The sequence below is a fragment of the Sardina pilchardus genome, chromosome 18 (assembly GCF_963854185.1).
Source record: "Sardina pilchardus chromosome 18, fSarPil1.1, whole genome shotgun sequence".
Lineage (NCBI taxonomy): Eukaryota > Metazoa > Chordata > Actinopteri > Clupeiformes > Clupeidae > Sardina > Sardina pilchardus.
The window spans coordinates 29,741,016-29,754,068 of NC_085011.1; the positions used below are offsets into that span (position 1 = coordinate 29,741,016).

Consider the following 13,053-nt stretch of genomic DNA (forward strand, 5'->3'; position numbering starts at 1 on the left):
AAAGTACTGCAGATACAACAGACATGATGTCAGACAGGAAGAAAATCATGGCAAGTTTTACAAGTGGCCTACAAGAGGCAGCTCTATTCTCCATGGTCTACGAGAAGAAACTTCATTCTCTGTGACCTACAAGAAGCAGGTCCATCCTTCATGACCTACAAGAAGCAACTCCATCACTGAGAACTGAACTTGGGCAAAGACAAGGCTCAGGTCCAAGAACGATCAACACAAGGGTGAGGCCTTCTGTGTTAACTCAGTGACCAAGTCAATTTATCTTGGGAAGTATTAGCACTTATGGTGGCAAATACCACAGTAGTTCTTATGAGATCAGGCCAGTTGTGCATATCATTTTTCCAGATGATTAAGGATAAACAATAATAATAATGAACACTTCAGTATTTACTGAATTTTCCGTTTTAGAATATGCATTATGATTATTCTAAATTAAGCTCACTAGGTTCTCTACAATCACATACCCATTTGCAGTGAAGTCCAGTGACCTCCAGCTGATCACATTGCCATCAGTTTTCTGTGGAATGTTGCTCATGTATAAAGCAATCTCAGGATAAGGTAGAACTGAATCCCACATGTTTATATCGGTCAGCATTCCCACAAAAGACTGTGCTCTGTCAAACTTCCCCCCGTAGTTGTCCTGCTCTTGACCCAGGATAATACTGGGTGCTCCGGAGATGCTGCCTCCTCTGCTGATGCCCTTTCTGACGCTTTGCTTTCCGTTGACCCAGATTTGGGCGATGCCTGTCTGGGAATCCCAAGTTGCACAGACAGAGTTCCACTCATTTTGTTTATCCTCTAATCCATCAAACTTTGCAGCTGTTTTTTGAAATACATGATAGCCATTTTCATTGAAAAGAAGGAAAGCATTGTCACTAGTGGGGGTGGCGACAGAGAAGAGACTCTTCGATCTGGTCAGGTCTGAGAAGAAACGCAGACACACGGTCACTGCAGTCAGACTCTTGCTCAGGTTGGGAATCAAGATCACATGAGCTGTATCAGACTCCACTGGAAATGTGAACATTTTGCCAGAGAGATCTGCAAAAGACATAAACGCTCAGCAATTAAACATGGATAGTCTCTCGAAATAACCTCATCCACTAAATGAATTGTCTTTGGTTTTGCAAGTCATGTTTAAAAGCTTACCTTGCTTTTCTGCAAAAGATGTTGTCATGTAGCTCAATAGAAATATGATGGCTCTCATAGTTGTAGAAGCTTCTATACTGAAGTGATGCAGAAAGTTGTATTACTCTGGCTCTTGGTAAAGATATCAACAATTGATCTGGCTTATATACCATCTGGAGGAGCACATTTGGGTGTGTCTATCTAGTGAGTTGTCAGAGTCTGTTTGTTTGAATCCACAAGGGCCTGAGTTTGACGGTGATATACTGTAGGTAGCGGGTAACTATGTCAAAGGCGGAGACTTCGGCCTGACTCTGCCCACTTCATGTGTCTGACTTCACTCTGACCACAGCGCACACGCACTGTTGGAAAAATACGCTGTCAGACTCGCACCTATGGACTTACTTGCTAATGGAAAAATGTCTGAGTAAAATTGCGGAACATAAAAGAAAATAGCCCTGAGCTTTGTTCTAACAACACGAGATCAATTCAAGGACCACTACATGTATGTCTGGTGAAAAGATATGTGGAGGTCACATATGTTCAAAGAGCATCTGGTATATGCCACATTTAGAGGAACTTCAAATGAAAACCTACTTTTTTGCCTTTTCAGGACACATGAATGATCAGAAATGTTTGAAAATGAATATTGCCCATAGTTGAATGTTTTATCTCTTACATAGTGACCTTCATTTCTTCCCAAATTACATTGAGTCATGGGGCCCAGTAACCAAACTAAATCCATCTGGTTTCAGTATAGGTGGGGTGGGGGGAGCATATGTGAGTGTGTGTGTGTGTGTATGTGTTTGGGTGTGACTGGAGAAGTATTCTGAAAGCTTCTGGAATGAAGTTGATAACTGCTTCAGAGCATCTACAGTACACTCCAAATGTTTTTGTAATTTGCTGCTTGTTTTGCTCTGTTTTGTCACTTCTGCCCCACCATCTAAATCTGTGATTGATAACATGCAAAATGAGATTAAAAAAAACCTTCAATCCAACAAAGTATCGTACAACAATCACAGATCATGCATATAAATACTCAACACTGCACTCTTTTGTGTATTTAGCAATACATGGACAATCAGATGGACAATCAGGCAAATGGGCGGGCATATGGTGTTTTAATGAATGAATGAATGAATATATGCACCTGGGCTTTGGTATGGTGGTGTAGAAGGAGGTTGTGTAGGGAGAGCACATTTTTAGGAATTAGCAAAGCTCTCTGTTTGTCTATCTGTATACTTCCAAGTTTTGTTGAAGCATTTTAGGCAGCACATGTGTCTTGTACAATTCTAACACAATGAATCTGCAGTTAAGAGCTTGCATATTTAATCAATAAGCCCCGAGAGGCCGTAGTTTACACTGATTTTAGAACAGCTGAGGGGATTTGTTAGGCACGATTAAACGAAAGCATTGAAATTGCCGTTGGTGGCGATACAGAATAGCCTGACCTCCTGTCACGTCTGAGAAGGAACGCTAACACAAGGTTGCTGTTTCGGACGTCATATGAAAGGTGAACATTTTCTCAGAGAGATGTGGAAAATTACATAAATCCAGCAGTAAAACACTGATACATAGTATCTATAATAAATGCGCCAATTAAAAAGTTCTTTAAAAAGTTGACTTCGTTTAGTAGCTTACCTTGTCTGCTAAAGATGTAAAAATACTGCATAAAGACTCCCACAGTTCCAGAAACTGCCATGGTGAAATGCTAGCACAAGATCAGTTTTTCCTCTGGTGATTTAACTACTCTGGCTTATGCTCTTTAGGGCTGGGCTGAGTGGGCTAAAATGAATGACTGAAAAACATAAATCATCATATATGTGTCCTGTGCTTCATCACTGTAGTGTCCAGGAGGGAGATATGGAAACAGAAGATGTTGAAAATTATTCAACTTTCATAAACAATAATTAACTGACACACAATCACACAAATAAAAAACATTGCATTTTCAAAGTTCACTTAAAATGATGAGACAATGTGAAAGCTGTACAGTCCATTTCCTGATAGAAGATAAAGATTGCCTTCTGAAATCTGTTATTTCTTGCACAATCAATTTAATATTCTGCTTCACAGTTAAAACTAATAAAACCCAGGGCCCAGAAACTAATAAAACTAGACCATCTGGTTTCACTCTAACACAACATTGTGATTGCATAACATGCATTAGGAAACAAAAGGTGTGTGTGTGGATAAGGCTGTTTTATCTGGACTAAATATATCCATCTGTAGTACTGTTATTTGGAACCCTTGTCTTATTTGAGACAAAATCACTAACAAAGCAGCCTCTGTGGAGAAAAAAACATCACCAACAGCCTTTGAGAGCACTTCACTCGTGTTATCAAGCAGCCAAGAGAGATACAGTAGTGTGTGACAGAGGTTTACAATCAGAGGAAGTGCAATATGACTTGTATTGTGGTCCCTCTGGTCCGGGTATCTGAATGCATCAACTTCACACCTCATAGTCATATAAGAACCTTTGTAATGAGTGGGTTAATAAAAATTCTGGGCTACCATCTAATACGAACCTGAGGGTTGAGATATACCAAAGAGGAGAGAGTAATATTATTGTAACAAACTATATAGACTAAATATAGATTAACACAAAGGACAAGTTGTGAATTTACTATGTTGTGAGTAGCAAACACTTAAATTTCAATATAACAAAATATCCAGCGCTTGTAGAGAGAAGTATTTTTACTGTGCTCATCCGTCTTGTAACTTAGGGTTCTAACTGTTTTCCTGACTCTGATTTTTGTTCTTATCTTATCATGCTTTATTTGCTCTGCTGACTTGTCAAACTATCTTTTGAACAATCTGTCATACTGTATGAGTTCCTGTCAAATTCAATAAACTGCATTTCCAGACAATCAAGAGTGTTGAGCAATGATGGTTGGGCATACAGTAGACCCCCTCTATCAGTGGTGTTATGGCACAGTTCTGTATTTGCTTACTCTCAAACCACTGCATTTCCCAAGTGCTTTCAATGTGCTTATGTCAACTAAGTGGCTTTTTCTACATTTCCTACAAGGAGGTGTCTTTTCCTGGATTTGAATTGTGTTCTGAACTCCATCAAACACTGTTTGACATACTGTATATAGCCTTTAATAATTTATTTGATACATTGATTGATTAATGTCAATATCAATACTGAACAATGGCTTCCTGTACATGGAAAACTGTGACAGTGCTTATAGTACAGATAAAAAAATAAAAAATACTTTCTTATTTTAATTGTAAAGACCCCCAAGTCTCCACTGAAATAGATGGCTAGGAGACTGGTCTGTAATATCGGTTTAACCATGTGTGAACATTCTGTTTTGAGCCAGAGAGAATACTCATAGACAGCCGTTGATAGGCGTGGTAGGACGAACACGGGCTAAACTAGCGATGGATTAAGCTACCTTTGTTAGCCCATTCCATGTAGCATTTCTCAATAACACAACTGCTCACTAGGAGCCATCTTTGTTGATTTAAAAAAAAAAAACAACAACAAATAAACAACAACAACAACAACACATTTTATTGTGGTACTTTTGATACAATTTTACTACAGTAGATGCTGAACCACAAAACCCTGCGAGTAAATGTGAGCAAATACACAATGGTGCAGCAAGCCCAGCAAGTCCAGGGCAACAAAATTGACCTCATTAAAATATATTACATTTTTAACAGAGTTATGCCTAAATCATTTTAAAAATCATTTAGTTTGCAACCCTTCAGGCATTCATCTGGTTCTCTACAATCACATAACCCTTAATGGTGAAGTCAATGGACTTCCAGTTGATCACATTGCCATCTGTTTTCTTTGGAACACGGTTCATGTACGAAGCAATCTCAGGATGAGGAAGAACTGAATCCCACATGTTTATATCGGTCAGCATTCCCACAAAAGACTGTGTTTTGTCAAACTTCCCCCCATAGCTGTCCTGCTCTTGACCCAAGATAATACTGGGTGCTCCAGAGATGTCACCGCCTTGACCGATACCCTTTCTTGTGCTTTGTTTCCCATTGACCCAAATTTGGGCGATGCCCGTTTGAGAGTTCCAAGTAGCACAGACAGAATTCCATTGATTTGGATAGTCCCCTAGTGCTCTGAATAGCTGAAATTTGTCATTCTTGTCAATCTCGTATACACCATTTGCCTGCTTGTAGAGCAGGAAGCCATTTGAACTGGCAGGGGTGGCGAAGGAAAAGAGACTCTGAGCTCTTGTCAGGTCTGAGAAGAAACGCAGACACACGGTCACTGCAGTCAGACTCTTGCTCAGGTTGGGAATCAAGATCACATGAGCTGTATCAGACTCCTCGGGAAAGGTGAACATTTTTCCAGAGAGATCTGCAGAAAAATACATTATTACAAGTAACCCTCTTCTGTGAAGTCTCAAAGGCATAAATGACTTAACAAAATATAGATTTCAGTTTACATCCATGTTAAACGTCATTCAATATAAATGCACAAATGAATTGCTTACCTTGCTTTTCTGCCAAAGATGCTAAGAAGTAAGATAGTAGAAGTGCAAGGATTTTCATGATTCCAAAAACTCCCATGCTGAAGCCGTACAACACTATTTCAACTGGTTTAGGGGATCCAAAGTGTGCTTATATACTGTCTGAAGATGTCAGCTGGGAAATGTCTAGCGTTTCAAGAGCCCAAGTGTCCTAATGTCTTTGCTGGTGTATGGACTTTGTCAGTCTTTGTCAACATACATACTCTGTATAGAATCTAAGGAAAGCCTGTTCTATACAGAGGTAATGCAGTTGCAATGTTGATTAGTCAAGATTGAATTCATATGCCTATATTTACAATGATGTGGGATTTCTCATATCATCTTTACCTACCTCCTAAGATGTAAAGTGAATGGCCGGGTTTCCCAGAATTGTTAAGAAGCTCTTAAGTGCTAAGAACTTCTTAGGAGCGTTGTAAGAATGTTCTAAGAACGCTCCTAACGATTCTGGGAAACCCGGCCAATGTAGATTCTACCCACCTTTTCCATCATTGTTGACAGAAATATTATGAAGTTATGCTTTGCCATAGATGGAAGATTATTCTGTTCTATTCTGGGCCATCCAGCATCCCACTGAGAAAGGTCCAAACAATATCTTTTCATACTTCGTTTCGGCGCATCCAATTTTAATTACCCAAAGGTGCAGACTTTTCTTGCACCTATTTAAGATGTCCAATGACATCCAAAAAAGTTACCTTAAAATGACATTAAAATGTTGAACTGCATATTGACATCCAAGGGGGGTCATGGTTAGATGTCCAAATAGCAGACCTAGTTTGTAGGTCGTGTAGATATCCAGAATTGGTCTTGGACCGACGGATGCAATATACATGATCTGCTCGTCCATCAGACGTCTAATGTTTGTTGGGGTGTTCTTGATCATTCAGGGGGAAAAAAACATGATTAAGGACAGCGAGTTACAAAATGTGTGTAGTGGACACAGTAAGGACATGAGCATTGAAGGTAGCGGATTTTGGAGGAAGATGTTTCTGCTGGAGGTCATGGAGTCAAGAGAGGACCAGATGGAAAACTTCACTGAGAGAAAGAATGCAGAAGATGATAATATATCTCCTCGAAGCCAAGAGTTGCTTAACGGGGGAGTGGAGAGGCAGGGAACATGCTGTGAAAGCCAAGGGCCCCAGCTGAGCAATGACAGAGTGCAGTAATGTTCCAGAGGCCAAACATGTCAAACACGTTTTGCAATATACTGGAATGATGGCTCGTTGTTAGCTTTCTTTCTTTCTTTTTTTTCTTTTTTTGTTAAATAAATGCAATATTTGTATTAGCAGGTTACATTAATCATGTGACATCTACTGTAATACAGCAAGCCTAATCATATAAAGCTTTGTGCCATGGTGCAATACTGTAGTCTTTCCTTGGGTGGCGACAAAGTTTGAAATTTACATCATATTCTCATTCAAGCCAGACCAAAACCTGAAATTGGTGATGGAAGCTTTGACAAGTCAGCCTCGTAAATGTCTTTGAATGACAGAGGTCATATAAATGCTTGGCTATTATAATGTTTTTTTTTATTATTATTATTCTATTTATTGTGTGAGTGTGTATGTGAATGTGAGTATTGTTTTAATGGCACTACTTCCTGCTTCCTAAAGGGGCGTGGTCAGTGACAAAGATAGACTTTGGTGGATGGAAGAAGCAGTGTGCCGTTGAGACTAATGACCGATCACAAACAAAGTTATTTTTCCCTATATTTGTTTCGCTGGAAAATACAGTTTCAATGTTGAAATGTTAGAAAGACATGTATCTTGTAGAATATGGGTTAGTAACTTACATCGCTGAATGTACATAGTACTACTCTGTGATGTCAATGTTAACATAATGCTACATAGGCATGTCTCCTAGGTAACAGGCTTACCTGCAACAATGTGGCATAGGGCAATACCAGTTGATTTGGGTGCACATCACCAGAAACTCCATTTTTCTTATGGTCAGTGTGGCAAGAAAATTAATCTGAAGCAATTATTTTAAGATTAAAATAATAATGTGATGCTTTAAATGGAATGTGGTTATGCATAGAAAACAAAAACAAATAAATAAACCAGTTTAAAGGAATATTCCAACTATTTTGTAAGCCATTTCATGAATAAGAAAAAAGACAGTAGCATGAATTCTAGAAGAAAGGAATATATTTACATGCATAGATAATTGTTTTATGTTCACCAGGGATCAGGGCAGGGTGTGAAGCTTTCAGTCATGATGACCTTGTACCATGGTGATGGATGGGAGGATCTGGATATACATATTTGTGTTTTCCCATGTGTGTTATTCTGCTGTGTGAGATCATGAGACTAGTGTCAAGGGGTGTGAGTCATTTGAGAACTCTTGTGTCCTGGCGGTTCCTTAGTACGGTGGGCAGACACAAAGAGGCAACAGCTGTCGTTCATAAATAAATGACCAACACTGCAGGACTGCTAGACTGTGAATATAACATTACCATGCATTCATACACACAAGTTATCACAGATATCACAAAAAGCATAAGTCCTGTAAATAAAGGGCTATGTTTATTTGCTGCCTAATTTTTATTGCAGTTAAATGCCAGTGTAGTACAAAAATCAGGATTCATTCAAGAAGTCAGCAGTCAGTCAGAATTCTCAGAGAGCTTTACCGCAGTATTCACAGTACTCACAAACAAGACCAAAATGAGCAAATATACTGTAGATAACACACGGTTCTTCTTCACACACACTCCTTAGAGTTAAAATGTCTCCCTACATTGCCCAGAGGATCACAGTCAAGTCCTTTTTGATAGGCCTATTAACATACTTGATTTAAATTACTTCTGTTTTGAAATGGTAATACATTTGTTATATACATTTCTTTTGGATGAGATTAGGTTGCGATCTCTGGAAATATAATAAGAAAACATGGACATCAACTCTTTGATTTACTTGTGTGTGTGTTTATTTAATGTCTCAGTTCAAAGTTCAAAAATGTTCAAAGTTGTTCTTTAATGCTCACGACAAATAGGCCCATAAGCTTCCACAAAGCTTTATGCCCGATGCACATTCCTGGCATCCCATTAGCATTGCTAGAAAAGTGCTACTCCAAGTGTTTGTGTTTAAATGTGCGTGCAATTATGCTGTAGTGTTCGGTTCACATGGCGAAGTGGGCTCTTGCGGCCCTGCCGATGGATTAATGTGCAATCAGTGTGGATTTGATGTTTCCTGACAGAGCCGCACGGCTGTAATGCTGCTGTATTAGTTTCACTGGCTGCCTCGCCGCCCCTCCCGTAGTCGCCCGCCGCAAAAAAACTCGCCCACTCCATCGTCCCGGAGGACGACGGACAGACTGACCACACACAGTTGCGGCCCAGGTAAGCCCCTTTATCTGTGAGATGTACCCTCCCCCAAAAAGAATGGTGCACTTGTTAAATGTGTGTGTGTGTGTGTGCGCATGTGTGTGTTATTGAGTGTGTTTGTGTGTGATGTCACGAGAGCAGAGGAGGACGTGGATTTTTAAGCAGGTTTTATTTTGTTGGTAATCCCTCTGCGATTGCCAGAGTGGGTAAAAAGCCCAGAGAGGGGGCCGGTCGGATCAGATCTGTGGGATTAACCCAAGCCCCTGCCCTGCACCAATCCTCCCCCAACTGTCTCTCTTTCTCTCTCTCTCTCTGGTTCGCTCTCTCTTTTCCCTCTCCTCCCATCCGTCCCGTGTGATCGAGCCTGTTACCCGGCACTGCTACCATGGAGTCACAGGTCCACATTTTTTGACCGCGACCAGCCAGAGAGCGTGTGTGTGTGTGTGAGTGTGTGTGTGTATGCCTGAGGGGAAAAGAGAGAGAGGTGTCCTCTTTCTCCTCATCTCGAGGAACAATATTTTCAGCGAGATAAATTATTCACACTGCTGCCAGGAGGAAGCCATCTGATAGTGTGACGGAAGAGAGAAAGAGAGAGAGAGAGAGAGAGAGAGAGAGGCACAGAGAGACTGAAGTGGGAGAGAGAGGGAAGACCTGAAGAGAAGATAGAGGAAAAATTACGTCTGGATATCAGGTGAAAAAAACGATCCCTCCCTTTATTTTTTTCATCTGTTCTAATTTTTATTCCCTCCTTTTTTCTCTCTCTCCGCTCCACTTCCTCTTCATCTTCCCCCCTAACGTAACCCTGGTAACCAAAGACGTGAAAAGCAAGAGCCTCAGGTGGCCGCTGCCAAGTCCAACGCCGTCGTTTTTTTTCTCTTTCTCCTGGCCTCGCGCGAACGCGGCGTCTCCGCTTTCAGATGCTGGTCTCCAGTAAGCAGCTCCCCATCGGCCGCTCTCAGAGCTGGGACACCCTGGGGGGTCCGGAGTGCCAGTGGGGGCCCATGGGGCAAGAGGGCATGTACGACCAGCAGCACCAGCAGCACCAGCAGCAGCAGCAGCAGGCCCGGATGTCCGTGCGGCGGAACTCCATCAGCTACGGGAGCGAGGTGGTGGGGACCGGTCAGGGCTGGTACGAGCTGCCGCCCGGGACGCGCCCCCCGGACCTGGACCTGAAACGCGAGCCCTTCTCCTACCAGGAGTCGCTGTACAGCCAGGCGGGCTTGGACCCGCGCGCCATGCGCAAGTGCTCGGTGCCGGAGCTGAACAGCCACTACGAGCGGCCGCCCGCCGCCCACCGCGGGGCTCTGGCCGCGCAGGATTACTACCAGCAGGACCCGGCGCTGACGCCGCGCCAGCTGGACGACCCGCGGGCGTTCTACAGGGGCGGCGAGCAGACGCAGCCTCACCCGCTGAACCGCTCGGCGTCGCACTACGGGATGAGCCCGGGCATGGCCGCCGCGGGTCCTCCCCCTCCGTCCTCCGCGCCCCCGTTGTCCGCCCACGAGATGGGACGCAGGTACCGCGAACCGTCTGTCTCTGCCCCTCCTCCGCCCAACACGCCCGGCCCCAAGATGGTGCCCAGTCGGGAGCCGTCACCGGTGCGTTACGTGACGGAACCTTCGTCCCCAAGATACGGATCGGAACCGCCCCAGCTTATTGGACGTGGGGCCTACACCGATGTCAACAGCCGGGTGATGGACCCCCGCCAATCTGCCGCCACCTGCCTGGTTGTGGACCCTGCCTCCCAGGGCATAGATGTGAGTGGGGGGGCCCGGGCGCTGATGAGCCCGACGCCCTACAGCCCCTTACAGCAGCAAGTGCAGCCAACACAGCAGTTGCAGCAGCAGCAGCCAGCACCGCAGATGCAGGTTGCACCCATGCCTTCGCCACAGCAGCAGATGCAGCAGGCTCAGCAACTGCAGCAGCAAATGCAGGTGGCCGCTCAGCTGCAGCAGCAGCAGCAGATGCAACCGGCCCAGCAGCTCCAGCAGCAGATCCCGCAGCAGCAGCCCATGCAGCAGCAGCCCATGCAGCAGCAGCCCATGCAGCAGCTTCCCCAGCAGATTCAGCCCCCCGTGCAGCAACCCGTCGCGCCAGCCATGCAGCAAGTGCAGCAGCCACCCATGCAGCAGCAGATGCCGCCGCCCATGCAGCAGATGCAGATGCAGCCATTGCCAGCGGCACTGCCGCAGATGCAGCAGCCAGTTCAGCCTGCCCTCCAGCCAATGCCTCCTCCACTGCAGCAGATGGCGCCGGTGCAGCAAATGCCTCCGCCAGTCCCCCAGCAGGTCCAGGCTGTGGCGGCCCCTGTGAACACCCTCTACGACCCCAGTGCTGCCCAGGCTCTTCCTGCGCCTTCCCCAGTCATGCCCCAGAGCGCGGTGGTGCTGATGCCCGCTCAGCCCGTGGCACTTCCTCCTCCTCCGGTGACGCCGACCCCCATGGCGCCCGTGCCTCCGCCCCCCGCGGACCCCAAGCGCTCGGCCGACCCGGAGTTCCTGGCGCTCTTGCGCAACGAGGGCGTGTCGGAGAGCACCATCATGTCGCTGCTGCAGCAGGGCTTTGACAGCACGGGCATGCTGGCGGTGATGGAGGAGAACGACGTGCGCTCGGTGGCGCCCAACCTCGGCCAGGCCCGCGTGCTGTCCCGGGTGGCGGTGAGCTGCAAGCGCCCGGCCCAGGCCCCGCCGCCCGCCCCTCAGCCGTCGCAGCAGCAGCACCACCACCACCACATGGGCACCATGCCGCCCACGCCGTCGCGCACCCGCTCCAACAGCTTCAGCCACCGCAGCGACGTGTACCAGCCTCACCACGGCATGAGCCTGGGCATCGGCGTGGGCATGGAATCCCAGATGCTGACCGCTCCGCCGACGCCCATGCAGACCATCTCTCCCAGGATGGGCGAGGCGATCGGCAGGAGGCCCAGCAGCGCCCCGTCCCAACACCTCCTGGAGACGACCGGAGGGGGCGGCGGGTACGGTCCGCCAGGGTCCAGGACCCCGGGACCGTACAGCGGCGCCATGGTGCCCGTCCAGCCTCGGCCCATGTCGGCGTACTCCTCGCAGCCCGCCTTGCCCATGTCGGCGCACATGGCGACCCTGCAGCAGCAGATGCAGGGCATGCCGCACCAGATGCAGGGCATGGCGCACCAAACGCAGATCCAGCAGATCCACGCCATGCAGTCTCAGCAGCTGCCCGCTCTGCCCGGTGTGCCCCAGCAGCTGGCCATGGCGCCCATGCCGCCGCAGCAGGCGCCCAAGGCCTACTCCACCAACTACACGGTGCCCATGGAGCTGATGAAGCGCGACCGCACCCTGGTGCCACTCACGCCCATGCACAGCCCGCACCCGAGCCCGCAGGCCATGCGTAAGGTCGGCGGGCCAGGGGTGCCCACCGACGGGGCCATGGTGCCCATGGGCACCACCGCCATGCAGGCCCAGAGCGCCAGCCTGGCCAATCAGAAACTCAGTCGGAGGACCGGCCCCCCAGTCATCGTGTCCACCATGGCGTCCCCCGACACAAGTAAATGAAAATCCTCCTCCTCCTCCTCCTCCTCTCTTACACCACCCACTCCTCCCCTGTACCCCACCCCCACCCCATCCATCTCGCCTCTCTCTCTCTCAATCTATAGTGCCTGTGCTTGTGAGTGAGTGTGTGTGCATCTGCACATTTGTTTGCCTATTCCTGATTGGACTAAACAAGCCCCCATTCCATCTGTAAGTAGGCCAGTCAGTGTACTTCCTCACCCCTGCCCCCCTCCCTCCCACAGTAATTGTTTATTTGTTGTATTTTTTGATGGATTTTTAAATTCATATTTCAGTCCAGTTCACATGATATTTGGTACAGTATGTGCATAGTACACTGTGTGTTTATTTGTGCGTTAATAGCTATTTTTTTCCAAATGAAAATGCCTTACATAATGTAGAAGTCTGTGTGTGTTTGTGTATGTATGGAAAAGGTGTTGCAAGATGGCAAACACAGTATTTTATTGCACTATACTTTTGCTGCTACAGTGTTAAGACTTATTTCTGATATTGAGACGTGAAATATGATGGGGTCGATGGAGCACAAAATATCAACATGAATTGTGTT

The 13,053-nt window shown here is 46.2% G+C and overlaps 3 protein-coding genes across 4 annotated transcripts in view; 1 reads left to right on the top strand and 2 right to left on the bottom strand.

Annotated features, from left to right (window-relative positions):
* Window positions 1–439: 439 nt before the first annotated feature.
* Window positions 440–1,347, bottom strand: LOC134063608 (serum amyloid P-component-like). Its single transcript, XM_062519204.1, has 2 exons — window positions 1,159–1,347; window positions 440–1,050 (listed from the first exon to the last, which is right to left on the bottom strand). The coding sequence occupies exons 1-2, from the start codon at window positions 1,214–1,216 to the stop codon at window positions 440–442; spliced, it is 669 nt and encodes a 222-aa protein (XP_062375188.1). The 5' UTR covers window positions 1,217–1,347.
* Window positions 1,348–4,669: 3,322 nt separating this feature from the next.
* Window positions 4,670–5,863, bottom strand: LOC134063765 (serum amyloid P-component-like). The gene is made up of 2 exons (XM_062519467.1): window positions 5,607–5,863; window positions 4,670–5,470 (listed from the first exon to the last, which is right to left on the bottom strand). Exons 1-2 carry the CDS (start codon window positions 5,680–5,682, stop codon window positions 4,854–4,856), a joined length of 693 nt encoding a protein of 230 aa, XP_062375451.1. The 5' UTR covers window positions 5,683–5,863; the 3' UTR covers window positions 4,670–4,853.
* A 4,015-nt stretch (window positions 5,864–9,878) lies between these two features.
* Window positions 9,879–13,053, top strand: part of LOC134063764 (histone-lysine N-methyltransferase 2D-like) — a 15,250-nt gene continuing 12,075 nt past the window's right edge. The window contains exons 1-3 of one of the 2 annotated variants that reach the window (XM_062519466.1): window positions 9,879–10,778; window positions 10,866–11,048; window positions 11,160–12,483. In XM_062519466.1, the coding sequence (XP_062375450.1) occupies window positions 9,879–10,778; window positions 10,866–11,048; window positions 11,160–12,483 (2,407 nt within the window). Of the gene's footprint in view, window positions 11,049–11,159; window positions 12,484–13,053 lie in introns of both variants that reach the window. The other variant, XM_062519465.1, reaches the window with a different exon arrangement.